The sequence below is a fragment of the Notothenia coriiceps genome, unplaced genomic scaffold, assembly GCF_000735185.1.
Source record: "Notothenia coriiceps isolate Sejong01 unplaced genomic scaffold, NC01 NC01_scaffold00026424, whole genome shotgun sequence".
NCBI lineage: Eukaryota > Metazoa > Chordata > Actinopteri > Perciformes > Nototheniidae > Notothenia > Notothenia coriiceps.
In genome coordinates, this window is record NW_011359125.1 from 2,054,807 (window position 1) to 2,077,486 (window position 22,680).

At 42.0% G+C, this 22,680-nt stretch overlaps 2 protein-coding genes across 2 annotated transcripts in view; both read left to right on the plus strand.

The window, feature by feature from the left end:
- LOC104957133 (chloride intracellular channel protein 4-like) overlaps nucleotides 1-17,756 on the plus strand; it is a 32,699-nt gene extending 14,943 nt beyond the window's left edge. The window contains exons 2-5 of the mRNA XM_010784746.1: nucleotides 13,765-13,874; nucleotides 15,843-15,968; nucleotides 16,503-16,609; nucleotides 17,554-17,756. Coding sequence (XP_010783048.1) covers nucleotides 13,765-13,874; nucleotides 15,843-15,968; nucleotides 16,503-16,609; nucleotides 17,554-17,756 — 546 coding nt within the window. The remainder of the gene's footprint in view (nucleotides 1-13,764; nucleotides 13,875-15,842; nucleotides 15,969-16,502; nucleotides 16,610-17,553) is intronic.
- Nucleotides 17,757-18,479: 723 nt separating this feature from the next.
- LOC104957135 (A-kinase anchor protein 13-like) lies at nucleotides 18,480-21,345 on the plus strand. The gene is made up of 6 exons (XM_010784747.1): nucleotides 18,480-18,628; nucleotides 18,706-18,815; nucleotides 19,594-19,737; nucleotides 20,723-20,848; nucleotides 20,979-21,096; nucleotides 21,221-21,345. Exons 1-6 carry the CDS (start codon nucleotides 18,490-18,492, stop codon nucleotides 21,343-21,345), a joined length of 762 nt encoding a protein of 253 aa, XP_010783049.1. The 5' UTR covers nucleotides 18,480-18,489.
- Nucleotides 21,346-22,680: the final 1,335 nt, after the last annotated feature.

Here is a 22,680-nt window from a genome sequence, read left to right on the forward strand (position 1 = left end):
CGTAAAATCGTACGGAGTAAATCGAGATAACGAGATAAGGTCGGGACAGAAAATGTTCCGGACTAAGAACCGTTTAACTCGACGGTCGACTGGTGCGGGGACGTTTCCTCCCCGCTCGGTGCTCAAGTACAATGGTACGACAATGGTTACGGTGCGTTAGGGGGTAAGGGACTATCCACCTCTCAAGGGTATATCGCTCGTGGGAGCAAAGACTGCAGTCTTGTTAAAGTTTAGACATAGTCTAGGCAACGTCGGTGGCAAAATCTCGTAAAACCAGATAACTCCTTTTCTCTCTCCCAAAATAAAGACTTTCGCGACCAAGGGACCGTGTGGCCCCTGTATAGAAGTACATATTTTCTGCATGTTTTCACGTAAAACGTACTATCCAGGGGGAATTCATTAACTAAAATTTTGTACACTGTGCAAGTTTACGAACCCCCCCCCCGAACAACGCCACGGCAAGACACTAGAGTTGTCTCCGGGTCAGGCGTGTGACGGTGTTGAATCAATTTGGTTTCGAAAACACGCAAAACTTAGTTGAAAAGAAGTTTTGTTTCGATGGTTGACCCACCACCGTCGTAATCGTGTGATGGGGGCGGGCAGTACTAGTTCGCGAAGAGCTAAACAACAGGTTACAAAAACTGACTTCGAACTATGACACTCTGCTATGACATATTCATTTGTAATGCAAATTAACTAATCACTCGACTCGACACAATAAAAAGGTGTGGGTGTTTGTGCGTATAACGATAAGTGCGTGTGCGCGACAGGTGGATGAATATAGGTGATACTCACAGTCAACGTGGGGCGACCGGGGGGGGGCGGGGGCGGGGGGGGGGGGGGGGGGGGGGGGGGGGGGGGGGGGGGGGGGGGGGGGGGGGGGGGGGGGGGGGGGGGGGGGGGGACTAACACGGAACACGACACACAGTAAGTGAGAGATTGTACCTATTTTCATGTTTTGTAAGAAGTACATCCATCTAAGCAGATAGTGATAATTCCGGATATAACCTGAAGTAGGTTAATATTTTTTTATTTTTTTTTTGGAGTTAAAAAAAATTTACAAATATGAGTTTTATTGAACGGCCCGATTTCTAATAACGACCGCCACGGTGGTTACGGGCCGAGCGGTGGATATACGGACTGGGTAGTGATGTAGCATCCCCCCGGGAAATCTTTTAGGGAGATTGAACACAGACACAGGTGGAGGAAATTACAAGTAACACACAAAACAGAAGACCAATCAATACCCGCTTATAGTCGTTAAGTTAACATTCGGTATCGTTGCAACAAGTATGACAACGCACACAACAAATGGGGTCTGTCTTCGGAGAGAGAGGAAAGACGATGTCGACCGAGAGAGAGGTGGGGGAGTGAGTGGAGACGGGATGGAGTGAGATACATATCAGACAAAGAGAGAAGAATCAAAGAGAGCAGACTTACACTTACACTGTGAGTGTGTTGGTCTATGTCGACAAATGTACGTCCTTTTCTAATAATACCGTTTTTGTATGTCATATTCGTTGACACCTTTGGTCTTTAGCATTCTTACTAGTCACCTAAATGTCGGCCGGGACGAATTGGTGACATTTGCAGACTACTACGATCAAGGTAGTAGTAGATGGAACCAACAAGGTATTTGTTTAATCTAGACCTATGTACTAGTATGTAAACTCCCTTATGGCATACAACCGTAAAGACGCTGCACCTAGAGGAGTCTGACAGATTGACACCTAGCGACGACGTGACCCACAATGACTGGATACTTATATTCTTGGGTGATTTTCAGAAAAGAGTTTCCTTTTCGACTAATGAGAAGATCTATTGAAATTGGTGTACCTTGGTTTTCTGAGGGGCTTTCGTAGTGAAAACGTAAAGGTGGTACTCTAATTTATTGCTAACCTTGTTACGGAATTTAGTTTACTACTTGAGGTAAATACTATAAAAAGAATGTATTCTTTATTGTTGTAGATCTGAAGAATTTCGTGAAAGAACAAAATCTATTTATTCAATGTGTAGGTGGTGTGTGGTGGGATACTTTTAACTCCCATATAGAGTGACCCGTGAAGGTCCTTGACCCATGAGGCACCCCAGTCTAGTAAGCGTCGGTAACTTGAAAAATACATTAATAGGGTTGATCATAAACCTTAGAGGTACGAGGAGGAGAGAGAGACATATGAGAGCCAGTGTACGTAAAAATTTGTCGAGTTAATCGTTCGAGTGGAACTATGACTACTTCCCCTGCAAGTACACACTGGTCATGCAACACACACACACACATCACAACACCCACACAAAGTCTCCGAAACAACGAGACTTGAATTCATAATAGCGACAGTGTATATATAAATTCACGATACCCATATAAATAATCGCCTAACGAAAACTACTCATTATATAGTAGAGAGTAGAATTTAGGTCTACCTAGAGACAGCACCTTGAAGGTGGTAGATTATATGACGATAATCCAAGTATAGTAAGTAAAAGTCTGGGATTGAGTTGAAATATATAGATAAGAGATACTGTACGTACATTTCATCAGACGACTAGATAGACCACAGAACCGTGACTTATAGAGAGAAAAAAGCATCGTTGTAAAGAGCAATAACAGAAAGTAAATTTTAGTATACACTACATTCCTATCAAAGAAGAAGAAGATGTCACACCTTCAAACCTCCCACCACCCCGCCCCAGAAGGCGAAATGTTATCAACGTGTAGACAATCTGTACTACAACAAGTTTGGTGTAGGAAGGTTGAGCTGTTTCGGAATGAACTATCATCGGGGGGCGCGCGTGGGTGCATATGGCGAATGGTACTATTCAGACCCCTGTGTGTGCTCTTTCGTTCAGTACTATAGGTATAAACTCCCCTTTTTCTCTTATTACACTGGTAAGTTTTGGAGTGTATTCTTAGTACACACACACAAGACACACCAAACAAGAGTGAAGTGCATATACTCACTAGCCGTGGCGTGTGGTGGTGTGCGCGTGTGTGTGCGTGTGTGCGCCGCGTGGCGTGTGCGTAGCGTGTGCGTGCCGGTGCGTGTCCGTGGGTTGAGTATGTTGGTTCAATCGAAGGAAACTCAGACGCGTGTCAGAGTATTGCTGGGAGACTATGACGAGAGCATGTCAGTGGTGTGTAACTCCACACCGTACACACACAATGCTCGCCACAGCATGCACACACACCAACACGACACACCCATAACCCACACTATAAACACAGCACACGAAAAATAAAAATAAGACTAACCTGTTTGGTTTGAGCGGTGCTGCGTCAAGTTATAGTCGTCCTGGCACTGATCTGCCACATTAGCGCACAAACACACCACTTAAATGTTCATACACAACACACAACACACACACACTTAACACCACACAAGCTGGTATTTTGAAAAATAAAAAGTATAAATATGCCTTTATATGGGTATGGTCCTACAATATATTATTCAAATATAGCATGATAGGTCCACTTTAAATTAGCCTTTGATTATGTTCCGGCTCGCCATCTAGTGGCTCAGAAAAAGATCGGCCCAAGGCCAAACTTAATTGCCGACCCCTGTAGTGTAAAGGGAACATGCATTCAGTGAGTCTCAGCTGTGCTGTTACCTGTGTGCTCAGTGAGGAGGAGCAAGGCCTAACGCCATCTGTTCAGTCTCCTAATTAATAAAAGCTGTGTATAAGGGCTTAACAATTATCCATTTTCATTTCATTATATAAAAATGGATAAACCGGTAAATCTTGAAACCTGTTTTCAGATGAAACCCATTTGGGGATTTCCAAAGGCTGTGGTACGCATGGCCTGCAGGCAGGGGGATGCAGGGGGAGATGACACTCTTTCCCCTCGGTTCTAGCTCCGTGCCGGTGCTTTTTTGGTTCGGAGCTAGTTTGCAGTTGCGAACCAGTTCTTTTTCCACGTCCAGTGCCCGATTGGAGCTGCGTCATTACTGATTTTTATTAAAAATCTTACTTGTGATAGTCTGACATTTGATACAGCTCATGTATTGATTACACTAAATATATAGATAGTATATATGATATACGCTATAATAAAAAAAAACATTAAAAAGGTATGGCGCTCTTCAAAACGGTCAATAACAGTGAATGGGTGGTCGACGCTTCGGTGGGAAAGGGGTAACTGAGGTGGTGTTGGGACAGAGGAGGAGAGGAGAAACTGAAGTGCACCGTCCAACAAGCTGTACACAAAGCTTTAGTGGAATCATCATGACACATTTGTTGTGTGGAAGATTCCTTCATTACATTACATTACATTTGGATTGTCACCTGCTGCCTGGATCTAGTGATGACAGTCGCGCTGTGCTTTGCGCCTGCAGTAAGATATGATACAAACTGTGAGATACTACATGTTTTTGATGTTAGGGACAACCATTTACATGTATCAAAGTGCTATTAAAGCGAAACCTCATTCCTCCTTGTGAGAGGATTTTAATATTCTGTTAAGCTGAGCAAGACACTTAAACATGAGTGAATCATGCAAAGCATGCTAATGAACGCTAATAGATGCTAATAACAGAAAGGGGTGACTTTCAGTGTCATGACTCGACTCTTCTCAGAAGCAGTTTAGCCCCAGTCTGAACTCTGCTTTATCTTTCATTTCACTATACATCATTTCAATTAATGTCATACTTTTCAGGTTCTTGCATTAATCAGTATTTAATTTGCATACCTGCAAACCCTACCGATTTGGGCGGTAGTCTACCGCTTTTGACATGTTTCTACCGCCTACCGACTTAGCTGACTTTCCCTACCGATCTTCAAACCTCCCAAACTATAGCAAATAAAAATGACACTACTGTACATAGACACCGTTTGCAGCGTGTCAATGATCCCATCATACAAACATTCATCTTTGTTTCTGAAAGAGAAACAATGTGCAGACCGGGGGTAACGAGGAAAGGCAGCGTTACCCCCGGGGCTGATGGGTAATCACTCCCAAATGAGTTTAGGGGAACATAGACGAGGCATTTGAGTCCTGCAGGGTTTCCCCGTTAGTATGTGTCTCGAAAACACATGTTGGTGACTGAAAGACATCCAGTGTTTGGTCTTTTCCTGAAGCATCCTTCACCTACAGTGTCTCAACTGAAAGAGGACCACAAACACACACAAAAATATAATACAATTTTGAGATTTGAGGATATTTATCTCCCATTCTTTCACTTTTTCTGAAATTTTCAACACCAAACATGTCGTTAATGTCTCTGTTTAGAGAACTACAGCAATCTGAAAGCCTGTACATTATTTATATCACACTTTATCAGTAGACAAATGCAGGAAATGACTTAATGTAGTATTTTCTGATTTATGGCGCAACACAAAGATATTTCGCTCTGTGCAAACCTTTGACTCTAATATCTCAACAACATGAAACAAGAATATGAACCTGTCTTTATCCAATGTTCTACATCCTGATACCTCCTTCATCTACTGTCTCAACTGAAAGAGGAATAGAAACACATTAAAAATATAATAAAATGTGGAGACTTTGGGATATTTATCTCCCATTCTCTTACTTTTGGACATTTTGCAGACCAAACATGTCGTTGATGTCACTGTTTACCAAACTACCACTTTTTCTGAAAAATGCATAAAATGATGCAATATATGTTAAATACATGGTTTATACATGTAATTACTGGGGTTCCATTTCTTCTGATTACCTCATTTGGGCGTGCACATTTGCCGCGCGCAAACCTACCTCTTTTGGATTTGGAAAGGTTGGCATGTATGCATTTGTGCATAACGTTATTGAAAAACACATTACGTCTCATGGATATACACCTATGGTTCTAAAGATGTCTGCAGGTTCTTTAGGGTAATCGTAAATGAATTGTTTGACAACTTGTGTTTTTATTCAGCATATACAGTACATATATACTGTTAATGTGTCTGTATGAATGTACCTGATTTATGTACTGTATACATGAAGTGAGAACATGCCAGGGAAGTTAGGCTCGCCTAGTTGTGTGTGAAAGACACAGCTTGTGTCACTTTCCTAGTTGTTCTGTTGTTAGGATGATTTCATATTCCCAGACCTCAATAAGTACAACCGATAGAAATAAACCCTGATTGGAACTGAAAGCTATTTTTGAACTTCTGCGCACTAAATAAATACTGTCAGCCCTCTTTCTGACTTGCTGTGTGTATCTTTAATCAGTCAATATAAAAGGTGACTGTGTGGAATTTAGACAAACAAAGAAAGTCAAGCGGTTTAAGAAGTAAAGAAAAGTGTGTGTGGGGGGGGGGCTGACACAGTGAAAGCAGGTCATGGCAGCAAATGTGTGTGTGTGTATGTGTGTGTATGTGTGTGTGTGTGTGTGTGTGTGCGTGCGTGCGTGCGTGCGTGTGTGTGTGTGTGTGTGGCAGGGCTTAAACACTTCTTCCCTGATTGTCAAGTCATATAAAGCTTGTCGAGCGCCAGCCTATTGTCCGTACACTGACCCCCACTGACCCCCCNAGTATAATTCAACTGAAAAACCTACAAAATAATTTGAAAAAAAAAAGTAATAATAATAAAAAAATAATTGTTTTATTTCGATTACGTTGTTTTCATAATCGTTGCAAGCCATAATCGTAATTGCGATTCAAAATATGATTAATTGAGCAGCCCTAGGTGATGGGGGAAATCTGCCAATAGCACTATTGAAGACTGTTGAGTACCAAAAGGTCCCATTTGATGCCTGGGGGTTTTTACTTATAAAGTCTCTATAAAGTGAATTCTCGCAATTACTTTACTTTATACTTTATTTTGTCAAGTGAACAATTATTATATTTGAGAAGTTTGGCTTTTATAAAATAAGACTATGGGTTTTGTTGAAAAACATGGTTGTATTCCTCAAAGTAAGATTTTACCTGAAAAAACAGTGCATCGGATACTTGCGGTACTTAGTGTAGTAGCAATTTCTTATATTACTTTATATGGTAAAACCAAATGATGATATTATGCTGAGAAACTGTTTGGTCAACTCAACCTTTTGTACCACACGGTAGCTTCCTGCCAAGGTCGTACCTGGAGAATGCGGCTCTCCCTATTAGAGCATTGTAAGATAACAGTCAGGAGAAAGTCTGATCTCTTTTACTCTCTGCACAGCAACAGTCTTCTATAAAACACACACACACACACATTTGTCTCTGTGCACACTCCTGCAGACTATCCTATACTCTGTGAGACCTGTACCTTTTGAAGCTTCAAATAAATAACCAATAAGACAACGCTGTTTGCTTTCACCAGTTTATTATTGATTACTCTCATTGTACATCTTTACAGTATTGACGAGTTTAAAATATCCACGACATTAGTGAAGTATTATGTGTTTGAACATAGCGCCAACATCTTTTAAGCATGTTGTAACCACAAACCTTATTCAGGATTCTAACTAAAAACCCATTAAGATTATTTTTAGACGAGCCATCAGAAGTCCCAAAATGCTGACTCATATACGGGTTTTAGGACTCATTCCTGCACCACTGTACCAGAATAGTTAGAATTATTTTATGTTTGATTGATTAATATTTGTCTCAGCCCAATTCTAAATGCTGAACAAAAATGAGAAGTTTTAATATAAAAAATCTAGCGTCATCCTAGTATTATACTTGTCCAGCAAACAGGGAGAGGCGTTGCCATGACGTTTCCATGGCTGCCCACTCTCAAACGGACATTCCTGCTGTGTGTCAGAGCAGGAGACGGAGAGCTGAGCCCTTGTTACATCGTCAGTTCCTTATTCGGTCAAAGTGTGGCTTGAACTTGCTGAGCAGCCCACCCAATTTAGAACATGAAGTGTGTTGGGGAGGGGAAGGCACGTCAGACATGTTACTAAAATTAGGTTGTGAGCAGAGACTGGGAGGACTGTGCCCGGCCTGAACAGGACCCATTGTCCCTGAATGCTGGCGACTGTAACTCTGGTCTCACATCATCAGACCAGTCTTAGAACTGTAGGAGAACTTGGTAGAAATTTGTTGGGAGTCATGTATGTAACACTGGAAAATGAAAGCGGTGATGTTGGATTTTCTGTGCCTGCTTGAAAAGTCTTATGGACTTGTGAAGAGGATCCCTTTTTGATGTTGAAGGTGCACACACCTTCAAGGACATACAAATGGCTCAACAATAAGAATTGCCCTAGGCAGTGAAATGCCACGTCAAGCCAGTAAATCCAGCAACCCACATGGCTAATCACAAGTGGTTAAAAGTGATTGCACATCTGCTATGGCCTGTACTTTAACTCACTCACTCAGTTAACTAGTCCATGATTAGTGAGAAGGAGAGGTGATTGCCATACCATTTCTGTGACGCAACAATGTTTGTTACTTGACATCCGTGACACGTCGCCGTTGGTCCGATATATTTTACTGTATGAGATAAAACATGACAATCAACCCCAATCTTTGTTTTAATTTACTCAAAAAAACTATTTGTATAAGCCAGGGCAAGGAAACCTACCATAGCAAGTACATTTGTTATGTATTGAGAATCTCTTTTAATCTACGAATAATATTTGAGATTATTTGTTAAAGGGGACCTGTCATTCAAAATGTACTTTTTTTATGTCTTTTATACATAAATATGTTTCCCCGGTGCGTCGGGGTACTCAAGCAGCGTCAGAAAATAAAACCCTTTCTCTTTTCCTCCGTACCCACATCTTTTAAAACGGGGGTACAACGAGCGGATACAGAGTTGCTGCCGATATTACGTAATTTCGGATGGTGGACCCACAGAGAGTTGCTATCAGAAACAATGCCTGACGTGTTTTGGACGTAATATGGTATTTCTTTACATTAGCAAGCCTCGCTAACACTCAGAGCTAACCTGTAATGTACAGGAATTAAAAAAAGGAACTCACCTTGTGATAAACCTGCAAGAGAAAAAGCATTTGAGCTCCATACTGTTTCAGAAATAATCCTTGATGTGGTTTAGAACAGGATGGCGTTTTATCACAGCAAAAATGTAACTTTATTTCCGGTAGAATTCTGATCAGGCATTAGCTCCGCCTCCTCTTTTTTTTAAATTAAGCTATGGACCCAAAATCCGCGTTTCTCTAACAGGGCTGCAAAAGAGGGGTATGTGGGTTGGCTAAAATGCATGATCTGTTTGTATTTTGAGAAAAACACATCAAAGACAGACATTTTATATATTTGTATATATCTGAGACCCATAATATATGCCTAAAAATAGCATGATAGTTGCCCTTTAAAGCCTCATCTTCATTACTCCCGAGAAGTGTTAAGTGGGTCATAACATCAGCATGAGCGCAGTCATAAGGGAAGTGATAAAGAGGTATGACCACACTGTGAAAAAGGGCTTTAAAGACACAACGGGCCCCTTGCTGACTGAGGCCTCATTGTTCTGCTGTGGGGCCACGCTGTCCTGGACACAGACTCCTAGATAACATCCGACTTGAGCATGACTCACACCCTCCATCAGCAGCTGTGTGTGTTCGGCATTAAATAAACAAGCATCTGTTGACTCGCAGTCCATCCATGGAGCCTAAATAAAGCTTGAGAGTCTGTTAGCAAGAAGTCAGCTGCTTCTGCACACCAGCCGTTATTTTAGCCGTTTCTCATTAGAGGAAATCTAAGTACGAATCTATGTGCAAGATGGTGTAACCGTCTGCAAGATGTGAGTCATTTTTCACACAGGAGGCAACATAACAGGCTCCAAACTGAGCGCAGAATGCTGCTTGTATTTGGAAAAAAGGGTATTTTTAAACTGAAGTTCCTAGCCATAAAAGGGCCCACTCAAGGTACTTTCTTACCTTGTATGTGTGTTTTTATGAGGGTGATTTCCCCCCCTCTCCCCCCCCCCTGGCTACCTAGTGACGTGCCTAAAACTCCACAAACAAAAAGCGCTTTGTGATGCTGCTGTATGGAAGGTTCTCCAGAAGTCATTTTTTCTGAATGTCCCACTATAATACTGGCACTCTGGAAAGTGTTGGTAGGGTGGAGCATGGACAAGGTTATGAGGTGTGTCCTAAACCAATTAGTAGCCGTTCTATCAGCCCCGGACCAATTTCTAATAAATGAATGAGAATTGAAAATAATGTTAACCGAGCAGTTTTTTTTCATTATATCAATTTTTGTTTCTCAATGATCCCCTGAGGTTGTTCTCTAAGGTGCAATGTTATAATTTCATTTTTTACAATTATTATTTATCATATAAAACTACCTCACTTGAATCTATACTTAAATGTAGAGCATCCCTTATTTTATTGTAGAGCTGTACACTTCAAGACTGAGGCGATACAATCAATATCATCATACAGGGGCTACAATTCAGTATGGCGATGCATTGCAATATTGTATGCTAGGCAGTGTTTTGCGATTGACATTTTTTTTATTATTATGTTTTGGAAATATGTCATTGTATTAAGAGCACACACAATTTGCATATAATCTTTGTAAAAATAAGTTAAATTTGTCATGCTATCAGAAGAGTGGTAACTACATCTAGTCTATACAATATATGCAGAACTTTTTATTGTGATTATAAAAATGTATCAATATTTTCCTACACACTTACACATCAGAGCAGCAGTTTATATGTCACAGGCTGCGGAAATGCTGCCCCAACAGCATCATTACTTCAACTAAACAAAGCCCCCTCTTCGGCGGGAGTAAAGGGACATTTCTGGAATAGTTTCTGCCTCCTCCTAAAATGCCCAACCCCCTCTGACTCGACAGAGGGGCCCAGGATAAGGGGAGACGGATAAAGGGGGAAGGAAGAAGAAAGAAGAAGCAGCGTGCCAAACAGCACACGGCCTCTGAAGCCTGCCGTCTTCTCCTCCCACTAAGAGCATTGATTACCGCTTGTTCCTCATGTCTCTGACACCTCGTTCCCTCCCTATTTATTATGATATCTCTCTCTCGCTGTTCATCCCTCTCTCTGCAGTGTCTTTCACAGAGAGCTGCAGTCTTCTCTGCTGCAGAGGGCAGGAGCATTGCCATGACTCTGAGTACAGACTGAAAGAGAAAGAAAAGCTTGAACTGTCTTTCTCAGCTGCTGTGGCCATCTTCTTGGCAACTCCAGAGGCAGAACTGGAGCTTAAAAGCATCTCATTGTGTTGAAGAACAGCAAACATCTTTTTAATTAAAAAAGACATTGCGTTATGTGATTTGAATTCTCAACCCCTACAGAAAATGAGCTCACCTGTGATTTTGTGATCCCTTCTACGCTGTGTGCATGTCATAATGTCCCTGGCCATTGTCATGGGAACGGTTGCTGTGCTCCCTTGATCCAGAACTGAATGGTGCGCTGTCGGTGTAAGCGCTATGGGGAAAATGGAGTTATCATCCCATTTGATGTGTTTCTGATCCGCTAAAGATCAGCTAATGCTAGTGTAATGTATGAAAGGCTAAGAACCGGGATACTCTTCATGGCCGATGCTTTATATCAGAATTGAACCATGTCAGGTGAAAAGGGGAATTTAATTTGCTGGACAAAGGCAACAATCTAATCCAAGCTTTGCAGATATTGAATTCAGAGTGGGGGGCGGGGCATCCGCAGTACAATAGGAACCAGCAGGCAGATCAAACAGAGCCATCCCACTGGGCATCACACAGAGGACGACAGCAGCCGGCCTGTCCGCAGCAGCAAGGAGCTGCAGGACTCCAGAACACTCCAGAACAAAGTCCACTATTAAAGACGCTGCAGGACATGCACATCTGATGTTAAACAATACTCTGTTAAGCTAGTGGTTTACATCTGAATCTTGTTTTTATTCTGCGCTCTTTTTCTGGTCTATGTGATTTGAGTACGGCTTTTGCATCACTCGTACAGACACACTTTGCATATTACCTTTGCAGGAGTGCATGCAGAATGAGGAGTGAGTGACGCCACAAGAGGCAGACAAAGCCAAACGATATTCAGCCGCTTTGGCTAAGGCTCTGCTACAATAACACACTGAACCAAGATTCTCAGAGTGGCGGTACCTGAATGACCTCCATGCTTGTCCTTGTGAATGGATGAATAAGGTGCATTCTCTTTTGGCCTGCCTTGTCTGGATAACGGCATACCTCAAGAGTCTTTGTATTCATAGAGTCACAATGCTCTGAGTCTATGGAAACGGTTGTTAAATATATGTCTGGTGATGTGTAAACAAGGTAGAATAAAGGTTTTTTCTTTCTTTTTTTATACGGAAAATCTATATCTTGGAGCAGGCATTACTCGATCAGCATTGCAGATTTGATTAGGATACTTCACAAGGCTCAGTTAATCAAATTAATCTATTATTCTGCATTCTGATGTAGAATCCAAACCAAATTTGTCCTGCGCTACAGCCGACTCACTCCATACATGGCTTTGAGTCTCTAATCATTTAGAGTGGGAGACAAAGAGATGGATGGTTGTTAGGAAGAGCGGAGATATCTCTGACAGCTTGCAGCATCCTCCCGTCGTCTTTCTCTATACTGCTGTGTGTGTGATAGTGAGACAGAAATCACTGCAATGTTTCCCTGTCCTCCATGAAGCGCTCAGACTATTCTATCGGTTCTTTAGCTTAAAAAAAAGCAAGCAGGTTGTGTTTCTAGTGTTCGAAACGCACTCTTGTTTTTGTCTGGTGCTAACCGATGAGATATGGTCATTCATTTTAAAGACATGTGCCGCATCCATTGATACACTTCCCTGAGCAACTTCTTGGTCTTGTGTTTGTACAGTCTAGCAAAAGAGGAAATAAGAGGCGGACCACGGTCTTAATCACTCCAGAAGTTTCCTCTTACTCTTGGACAGTTGTTGTGCACTTTAATGGAGGGGAAGTGTGCTGAAGTATTTAAGACAAGGGGGGTCGACTCTCTCCACTCTTTCCCTCCTACTTAAATCTTTCCGAGGGCAGCATGTAATGTGTATGAAAGAGTCGTTGTCTGCGATGGGCCCTCTCTGGGTGAGTGCAGTAAAATGCCCGGGGCCATAAAGGTTGAGCAACAGAGATGCGATCTCTATCAAGATTGTTCGGGGTGTTTCGGCCTCAGCATTAAGCCTAGGTGTTATCAGGGCCTGAAACCTGTTACAGATGTTTTTAAGATCTGCTATCTTGATATTTATTTTATGCTTGCAATAATTACAATCTGGGATGTGTCCTTTTTAAAGGGATAGTTTGTACTGTTTTAAGTGGGGTTGAACGAGGTACTTATCCATAGCTGTTGTATAACAGTAGAGGACGGTCTGCACACCGCCAATTTGAAGAAGTAGGTAGGAGTACTGGCACGGAAGCAATGTACTGATGTGGATGGGGCCAGTAACAACACTTTTTCGCTACCTTAAAGAAAGGCCCTCCTAATTAATATCACTTTAAGTTTACATAATTGTTCACCAAATTGACATGCATAATTGACAGTACCTTGCAGAATTCTATCCTATAGACATTGGTTAGTTGGTTTGTCTTGTGTGACTTTTGGTTAATCGGAATTACCTAATTTAAAACACCAAAGTTGTATCATCACACAAACAAACCGATCAATGCAGCTATAGACTAGAAACTCTCATGTTCAGCTAGATAAAATGACTGTTTTTGCCAAAAGAGTACGCTGGCTTTCAAGCGAGTATAGACAACAATAGGGTGGTCCTTAGTGCCATGTACAGGTTGTTTAAATGTTTCTGCTGCCAACATCCATAGTTGCACATTGCTTGGCAGTACAATACATACTTTCTCTTTCAATGTTCTCAATACGATCCTGTGCCACCATTTGTGTGCTCAGTCTTCAGGAACAATATCGCTGATAATCTACTCTTCTAACTCGCCTGAATCTGTGTGTCTATTTCAGGCAGGAAGTGATGGCGAGAGCATCGGAAACTGCCCCTTCTCCCAGAGGCTCTTCATGATCCTGTGGCTTAAAGGAGTCGTCTTCAACGTCACCACAGTGGACCTCAAGAGGTGAGTCTGGCTCTCCGTCTCCATCCTTCTTTCTTTTTCTCTTCTGGAGGTTTCCACAAAGGCCTTGGCAGCTCTGTAGCGCTTTGATACAGCCCCACCCCGACACGCTCGCTACCTCCCCACTGCTTATTTGGTTTTCCCATGACCCTTTCTCAGGCCGGAGGAATATAAACACATAGACTCTGGAGAGGCTATTTAAGGTTCCACCCACTTCCTTTCCAGATTTTGGTGGGGAACATGTTATTTTTCACCACAGGAATCAGAAAACGTTGACTTCAAAGTAACGTATGGACTCCTGTAGCAGAACTTCTACCAAACCCATCAGTTTCTCTTTGGTGATTCATCACCCTACATTTTGTTCCACTTCCTAAGGCGGGACGGGCAAATGCCGGATTATTTTCAGACATCAGATCAACGTGTGGTTTATAAGGTCTTTCTGCGTCATGTGTGTATTGACTCAGAGATTCGAGACTTCTGCAGTAATGTTCCAAAACGCATTTCATCCGTTCTTTCAACACCGGGCGTCTCGCAACAACACAAATCAACAGAAATATAATGATAGATATTGGGTCTTTTTGACAAGTCATCTGGGTTTCTTCACACATGCATGCACAATCTAGATGACTGCTCAGATTCATTTCCATAGATTTTCCCTAGCGGAGGGCAAGTAGCACAGTACAGAGCTGGATGATCTCCTGTAAAAAGCAATGTAGGATGTCCGCCTACTTAGCAGTGTCTGTTTACCCTTCACTCGTCTGACAACCCCTTTGTTCAGCTGGAGTGAGTTTTGTTTTTTACTCCTCTCCAGGGGAACAAGAGATCCAGACTCCATGTGTTTTAGTGTCGGTAACCTTGAGTAAACATAAAGTGCATGTGTAATGCAACAGAAGTTGTGTGCTGTGTTTATGGCTGTTTTTATTGTAGTGTTTAAATGGGAGAACAGTGTTACACCTGTAGAAGGACATGTATGTCACATGTTAAGGTCTTCTCTTGGGTCAAGGATATCATGATCATATTTGTTTCTGTGATAAAAGCATGCGAGTCATAAGGAAGTTTTTACCAGCTCATCTTGGATATAAATCTGTAAGGGTGCCACTTCCCCTTTGCATTCCTAAGAGTTGAAGTCATTTCCTGTTCCTCTGTGCCCTCAGATGGCTTGTCCCAAAACACAGCCACCGCTGGAGCGTATTAGATTCTCTATGGATACATGTTGTTGCTAGTAACATAACATCAAAGAGGATTCACACTGTCTGCTGGCTAACACTAATCTGTTAGGTTCAAAAAGACACCGCTGTTAGTTTGGCTGCCTTTAAGCTGAAGGGATTTAAGCATCTGGGCTCTGTGGATTTCCCAAGTGAGTTGTGTTCACACTCCTCATTCAACACATGCTCATTTTTATGTCAGTGTCATCTGCCTGCCAAAGACATCTGGTACAAAATGTGCTGGTTTGAAGGCCGCAGAGAGAAAAGGAGACACAAACACACTCATGGGGACAGAGGAAAACACACATCACTCTCAATGTTTGAATTAGCTTGAAATATATATACCGTAATTTTCGGACTATAAGCCGCACCTGAATATAAGCCGCAGCAGCGGCATACCACTCTCGGTTCCACTTTTACTTTTGCGCGCTACCTGTCTCACTCTTTTCCGGCCTCCAGCTTTTCCTGCTGGAACCCGCCGCTTAAAGGTAGGGGTCCGCGGACCGGCCATAGAGCCCATAGAGTTAAAGGTGTTGGCCGTTAGCTGTAAAAATCCATAGATTAGCCGCACCGTTATATAAGCCGCAGCGTTGAAAAATAGGGAAAAAGGCGCGGCTTATAGTCCGAAAATTACGGTATATACAGTGAATGTGTTTACACGTATTCAAACAGACCAGAACCACTTTTATAGAGATTTTATTGGTTGCATTGTTACTTTTGTTCCCTTTTCTTAAATCCACTAATATTCGCTTAATTTCTCTTCCAGGAAGCCAGCCGACCTCCAGAACCTGGCCCCGGGCACACACCCCCCCTTCATCACCTTCAACGGCGAGGTCAAAACTGACATCAACAAGATCGAGGAGTTCCTTGAGGATGTCCTCTCCCCACCCAAGTGAGTGCCGTCTGTCTCAACCCTCCAGCCACGCTTTGACACACCTAATCTCTGTACACACTGCACACTGTCATGAGGACACTATAAGCTTTTAATTGCTCTGTTAGCAAGTATTTAAAGCTAAAGGCCATATAGATCTAGGTTGTACAAGGTTTTACCTAACCCATTTTGTTCCGATAAAAAAAGGTTTATTTATATGCACCATATACAACAAAACAAATACCTCGTATGTGTAAACCCATTCGGTAATAAAACCGATTATGATAGTGTCCAAAGAATATATCGGGTATGATAAGGAAAACATGTCAAAAGTCCACAAATATGACTATATAGAGCTTTTTGTTGATGTCATTTATAGACAATTAATGCAGGCAGTACAGAGAAATATGCTGTATCAGTGTCTGTCTTTCCAAACAACAATAGTTAAAAGGATACATTTATTTTCATTATATAAATGTTATCAACACTGCACTTTAACCTCCTCATATGTACATACAGATGTATATTTACCTGAGTGTGTGTTCTTGGGTGCAGGTACATCAAGCTTGGTGCCAGACACCCAGAGTCAAACACAGCTGGGATGGACATCTTTGCCAAGTTTTCAGCCTTCATTAAGAACTCCAAACCAGATGCAAATGAGGGTGAGTTATCTGTATTTGACACAAACACACACATGCAAACAGACACACGCATGAGATCAGAGATCATAAACCATCCAATTGTGTTTGGAGAACTGTCTGGTTGCTAGGCGAGATTGTTAGCCCTGCCCTGATTGGTGGTTTACAGCCTCACTCCGGAACACAGAGCTTTTGTTCCTCTTGTCCTCACCCTCCCTGTCTCACCTGCTGGAGCTCTCTGGAAAACCACACTGCAGCTATCCTGAGAATGAACTGGAGCGCACTATCTCCTCCCTCCACCTACACACTTCCCTGATAAGATAATTAGATGTATTGTAGTATGTATATAGTCTCCATAGATTCTGGTTTATCCTGGTTGAAACCATTTGTGGACTTGTTTCCCTTGAATGATTTTTATGATCTGCACAAAATACCGAGACGTTGTATCATGTTTTTAGTTGACCGCTCTCTCCACCCTGGGAACAATATTGAGCCATGGTGAGCTGTAGGTGAAATCCCAGGCTGTGTCAACAGAATTTTGGGCTGAATCTCATGGTTCAATGATAAGTGCTCTCCAAAGTTACAGTTCACAAGTACTGTTGAACTACTGGATCGAACATTCATTTTATAATTTCCAACAATAGAATGAATTGTTAGTGATTGATCAATAGACAGATGGATACAGGGTAAGGTCAAATCATATGTGCGATTAATTCAAATGTGTGGTGGGTAGTTAACTTATAATAAAATATTTGTTACAGCAGTGGTTCACAATGCTAGTGTTGCTAGGATTGTACTGGTGTTCATGATGTGTCTGTTCCCTGCATTAGTAGTGTTCATGCCCACTCTCTTGATGAAATGCTGCCCCCATGTGGTGGACCACTGGGAGTGGCACTGTTGAGCCCAGTTTAACATTGTTAAATATTATTTACTGAAAATAGAATTTAACTTAAAACTATCTTTCATAGGTCTGGAGCGCGGCCTCATGAAGACGCTGCAGAAGCTGGACGAGTATCTTCGCTCACCGCTGCCCGACGAGATCGACCACAACAGCATCGAGGACGTCAAGGTCTCCAGCCGCAAGTTCCTGGACGGGGATGAGATGACCCTGGCCGACTGCAACCTGCTGCCAAAGCTGCACATAGTCAAGGTGAGCAGGGGGGACTTTTAAACGTCACCCAATCATTGTAGTTGTGGTAGAACAAACTTAAATTATTATTACATTGAGATTGGTGACCTTATGTAATACGCAGCAGAGCTCCACCCTGCTTAAACCTCAGCAGTGGTCAGCCAGAGCAATTTGTTGAAATTGCATACTAACCTTCTGTTTAATACATAGTCAACCATAATGTATTGCCTATTCAATTTATGATGGTACTAGTAAGCTCACATCGCCTACTCAGACATTCTTGCTAATCTAGTATACATCCACGCCTTTCTCATATACTCAAAATTAACATACAATGCAGTAGTGTGTGTGTGTGTGTGTGTGTGTGTGTGTGTGTGTGTGTGTGTGTGTGTGTGTGTGTGTGTGTGTGTGTGTGTGTGTGTGTGTGTGTGTGTGTGTGTGTGTAAAAACAACTGTTTACCTTTCGGACGAATCTTCAGATTCGTCCGAAAGGTAAACAGTTGTTTTTACACACACACACACACACACACACACACACACACACACACACACACACACACACACACACACACACACACACACACACACACACACACACACACACACACACACACACACACACACACACACACACACACACTCTCTCTCTCTCTCTCTCTCTCTCTCTCTCTCACACACACACACACACACTGATAACCTGTATAAAGAAAATGGAGAATGTGTCTCTGAAGTGTCTCTCTTCTTATTATTTGTGTGCGCTTGTGTAGGTACTGAGATGATGGACAGTCAGCTGATGGGAGAATTTGAGTGGGACGTCAAAGATCTAGAAGCTGATTCTTGGAGCGGAACGATGGATAAGAAGTTCTTGAAAACGTTGAAGAAAGATGAAATAAAGAAACAAGACGTCATCTATGGTAGAGAGAGAGGAAGAGCTGTATGTGTCAATGCTCCGTTCATGTATGTGTACATAATATGGATCTTCTCTCCACAGAGCTGTACCAGACAGAGTTCCACCATGTGAGGACTCTGAGGATCATGTCGGAGGTGTACTACAAAGGCCTGCACAAGGACCTGCAGCTGGACAATACAACTCTGGACAAGGTGAGGATCGGCTGAGTGTCACACAGTTTCACTAGCAAGGACATTACATTACATTACATTTAGTTGACGCTGTTATCCAAAGCGACTTACAATAAGTGCATTCGACCACCAAGATACAAACTTGAAGAAAACAGAATCATATAAGAACATCAGGTTTCATAGAGCTAGAACATTTCAAGTGCTACTCAACTGGCTTTAGATAAGCCAGTCCTTTGTTACTATATAAGTGCTTTGTTAGTAATTCTATTGCTCGAAGTGGAGTCGAAAGAGATGAGTTTTCAGTCTGCGCCGGAAGGACCACCACAATATGTTGATTTACAGGACATATTGACTGTAATGTGAGTGGTGAAGGGTGTGTAAGGAGTAAAGGGCGAAGGGATAAGGGAGGGAGGGATTGTGGGGATGAAGGGAGGGAGGGAGGGAAGGGAAGGGAAGGGTTGAGTGGGTCACGAGGTGGTTGGAGGGATGAAAGAATATAGCGAGGGAGGGATGAAGGGAAATAGGAAGGGATGAAGTGATGAACGGATGAAGTGGTGAAGTGATGAAGGGATGAAGGGATGTGGGTACGGATGAGGTAGAATGGGGGATGGATGAGTGGAAGGGAAAGGGAGCATTGGAGACAAAGGAGGTTGGATGTGTTGAGCGGCAATGGTAGCTTAGCTGGTGGTTTCAGTAGTGGTGAAGCCCTGCTCCTGAACGTAAGCTAACCAATTCACTTCATTAATAAGATGTCATCAATAAAATACTTGAATTAAAATCTGTGGATCATTCTCTGTAGATTTTCCCTGTTTTGGATGACCTGTTGGAAACGCACACACATTTCCTCACCCTGCTCCTGGAGAGGAAGAAGGCTTCGTCCACTGAGGGAGAGGGCAGCAGCAACTTCCTGATCTGCAGCATCGGGGATGTGCTGCTCAACCAGGTGAGCAAGAGGAGAAGAAGAGTAACACTATTCCTGCTCTAGAGATAATGTTTGATACTTGACTCTTGTGATGGGGAGGGAGACAGACTGTACTGAAAGCTCCTCTGGTGATCCAAGGTTACTTCAGGGAACACATGTGCACACCTGGTGATCACTGGTCATCACACAATACTTTAGCAGTTCATATATAGTGGTGCAGTGATGACGTATTTTTGTAGGCTGACCTGGAAGTTAGTATCGCAAGGGCCCCCTCTACTAAAAGCAAAGGGATTTTCTCATTGGATATTGTAATAATACGGAAAATAGTTGAAGCATATATGCAATCGCCAGAAGAACTTACAATGTCATGCTATTAACAAACAACATCACAGTCTCATGACACGTCACATCAAAGCTAAAGGCGGCTAATGTTCACTTGTTAGCAACCGTCTTTTATGAAGATACAAAAAAAGCTTCAGACATTCACCAGTGGGGTATTTACTTGCTTTACTTTTTTTTATTTCCTAGAACAAAAAAAGAAAATTTCTTACGTTTTTATCAACCCTAGACAGAGACCGTATTGCGGGAATCAAACCAAAACCTAAAAAAAAGACAAGAAAACCTGAAAAAATGCTCAAATCTAAATGCTTAAACTCATTTTTGGGTTTAGGACTTATTCTTGCACCACTTCATGTAAGTTGTCATGATACTGACAGCCTCTAGAAGTTGTGCATTATGCCCCCAAACTACAATAACCCCATGATAATACACATGTTGGACTTGAGGCTTCATGAACTGTTGCCTTCTTTCTCCAGTGGGGGACATCAGAGGTTAGAAGTTATTTTCTTCAAGTTTAATTGAACTTTGTCTTCCTCTTGTTTGAATGTCCTATCATTCAATCAATACATTGAATTGTTATGGCCACATGTTATCATCCACTGAAATGTGAATGAACATTAAGAGAATTTGTCATCTGAGGGGATTCTGAAAGTGTTCTTCACTCCAGTTTTCAGGCTGCAGCGCTGATCGTATGAAGAAAGTCTACGGGAAGTTCTGCAGTCGCCACAGTGAAGCGGTTAATCTCTACAAAGACCTGCACGCCAAAGATAAACGCTTCCAAGGCTTCATCAAGGTCAGCACCCATCTCAAATCCAAACATATCATGTCTTTTTGGGACATTTTAGGGGTTGTTACAGAGCTGTAATTCATCTGCATGGTGTTACGTGGAGGTACAATAATGCCCTCTGTGTGTGTGTGTGCAGAAAACGATGAGCAGCAGCATAGTGCGGAGGCTCAGTATTCCAGAGTGTATTTTGTTGATCACTCAGAGGATCACCAAGTACCCCGTCCTCATCCAGAGGATTCTGCAGCACACTAAAGGTACGAGTGAAGACACGTCCTGCATACAAAGGAATGCACTGTAACAGTGATTCCCCCAGAGACAGGGTGACTGCCTGCTCTGTGCTCCAGTGTGTGATCGATGTGTTCCTCTGTGCTCTGACAGACTCTGATGAGGACCACAGCTGTGTGTGTGAAGCTCTGCGCTGTGTGAAGGAACTCATCACGGCTGTGGACAGCAAAGTGAACGAGCACGGGAAGAAGCAGAGGCTGAAGGAAGTCTACAGGTAAACCGTCCACACTGTGACTTTAGAAAACTGATTCAATTCTAATTTCTGTTCCAAAGGGTCTGACGGAGCCCACCACAGAAATACAACAACAAAAAAACTCACAGTTTATAGTCTGAAGTTCAGTGGGGGCCTATGAAGATAATGTGATCAAAAGCTCCGGAGCATCAACCAAATAAACAAAAACAAATCGTAACCTGATGGAGTTCAGAGTGAAAATCGTTTTTTAATCACATTTTCCTCCTGTCAGCTGCTGCATATTTTAGAGATAGTAATGAAAGAAAATCCAGTAACCTTTGTTTTAATTGTTTTTCTTTCTTAGACAAGTAAAAGTAACTAAATCATGTTTTTGTTCTTAAACCAGTAAACAGAAAAGTTTTGCTTTCTAATTGACCATCTCAATACAAACTTGAAGCATTAACAACAGAACAAAGTGACAATAGTTCTCAAGCACACTTGTTATTGTGGAATTCTGCCCGCCCCCTTTGATAATTGTATCATTTAGGGGAAAAAAATTCCAGTTGCTTTTCTATTTTCTGGTCAAAGAAAGGACACTGAAACAAAGTCACACAATTAATTGCAAATCAAAAATAAGAGGATGAAGATACATTGAATACTGTATTAAATAGCCGACATGAGGAATGCCCAATGGCGCCTTTCTGGATGTGGACATGTGAACAAGAGTTCCAGAGTCAAGCAGCTGGATCTCTTGTACATTGATGTTTTTAATTATTTGTGACTCAGTGTGAAGTAGGGATGGGTACCGAGCCCCGGTATTAAACGGGCCCCGGGGCTGAATTATTAAAGACCGTGGTACCATTAAGCTCCGACGTTATCGGTCTTTTTATCGGTACTGGAGACATGTAAAATATATGTCATATGTATTATTGCTACTGAAACATTATATTGCAGTTTTAGTGTCGCCAACTCCGTTTTTAATATGCAAAAAGACTGCAAAATGCGTCAAATGCATTATTGTATTTTCAATCATATGTCCCTGGATAGGATCCTTGGTAAGCCAGATTCAAGACATAAGAAGCTTCTGTTTTAATACCTTTCTTCCACCCTTCTATATGGGGTGTAGGAGCCTAAGATTTAGACCTCTATAGGATTTTACAAAAACACTTACTGTTTAGAAAATTAAAATACAAATTCATTAGGATCTTACCTTTTCTTTGCTAAAATTGTTTCTAAAATACCTTATGAACTCTTAACCAAAAATTAAGTTAAAAAAACCACGCTCACATCCAACCTTGCTTGCCTATGCAGAGGACTTTTTCCCTTTCCTTTTGTTGATCTCCGTTTATAAGAGTAAATACTGCGATTTTTTGATCTCGTG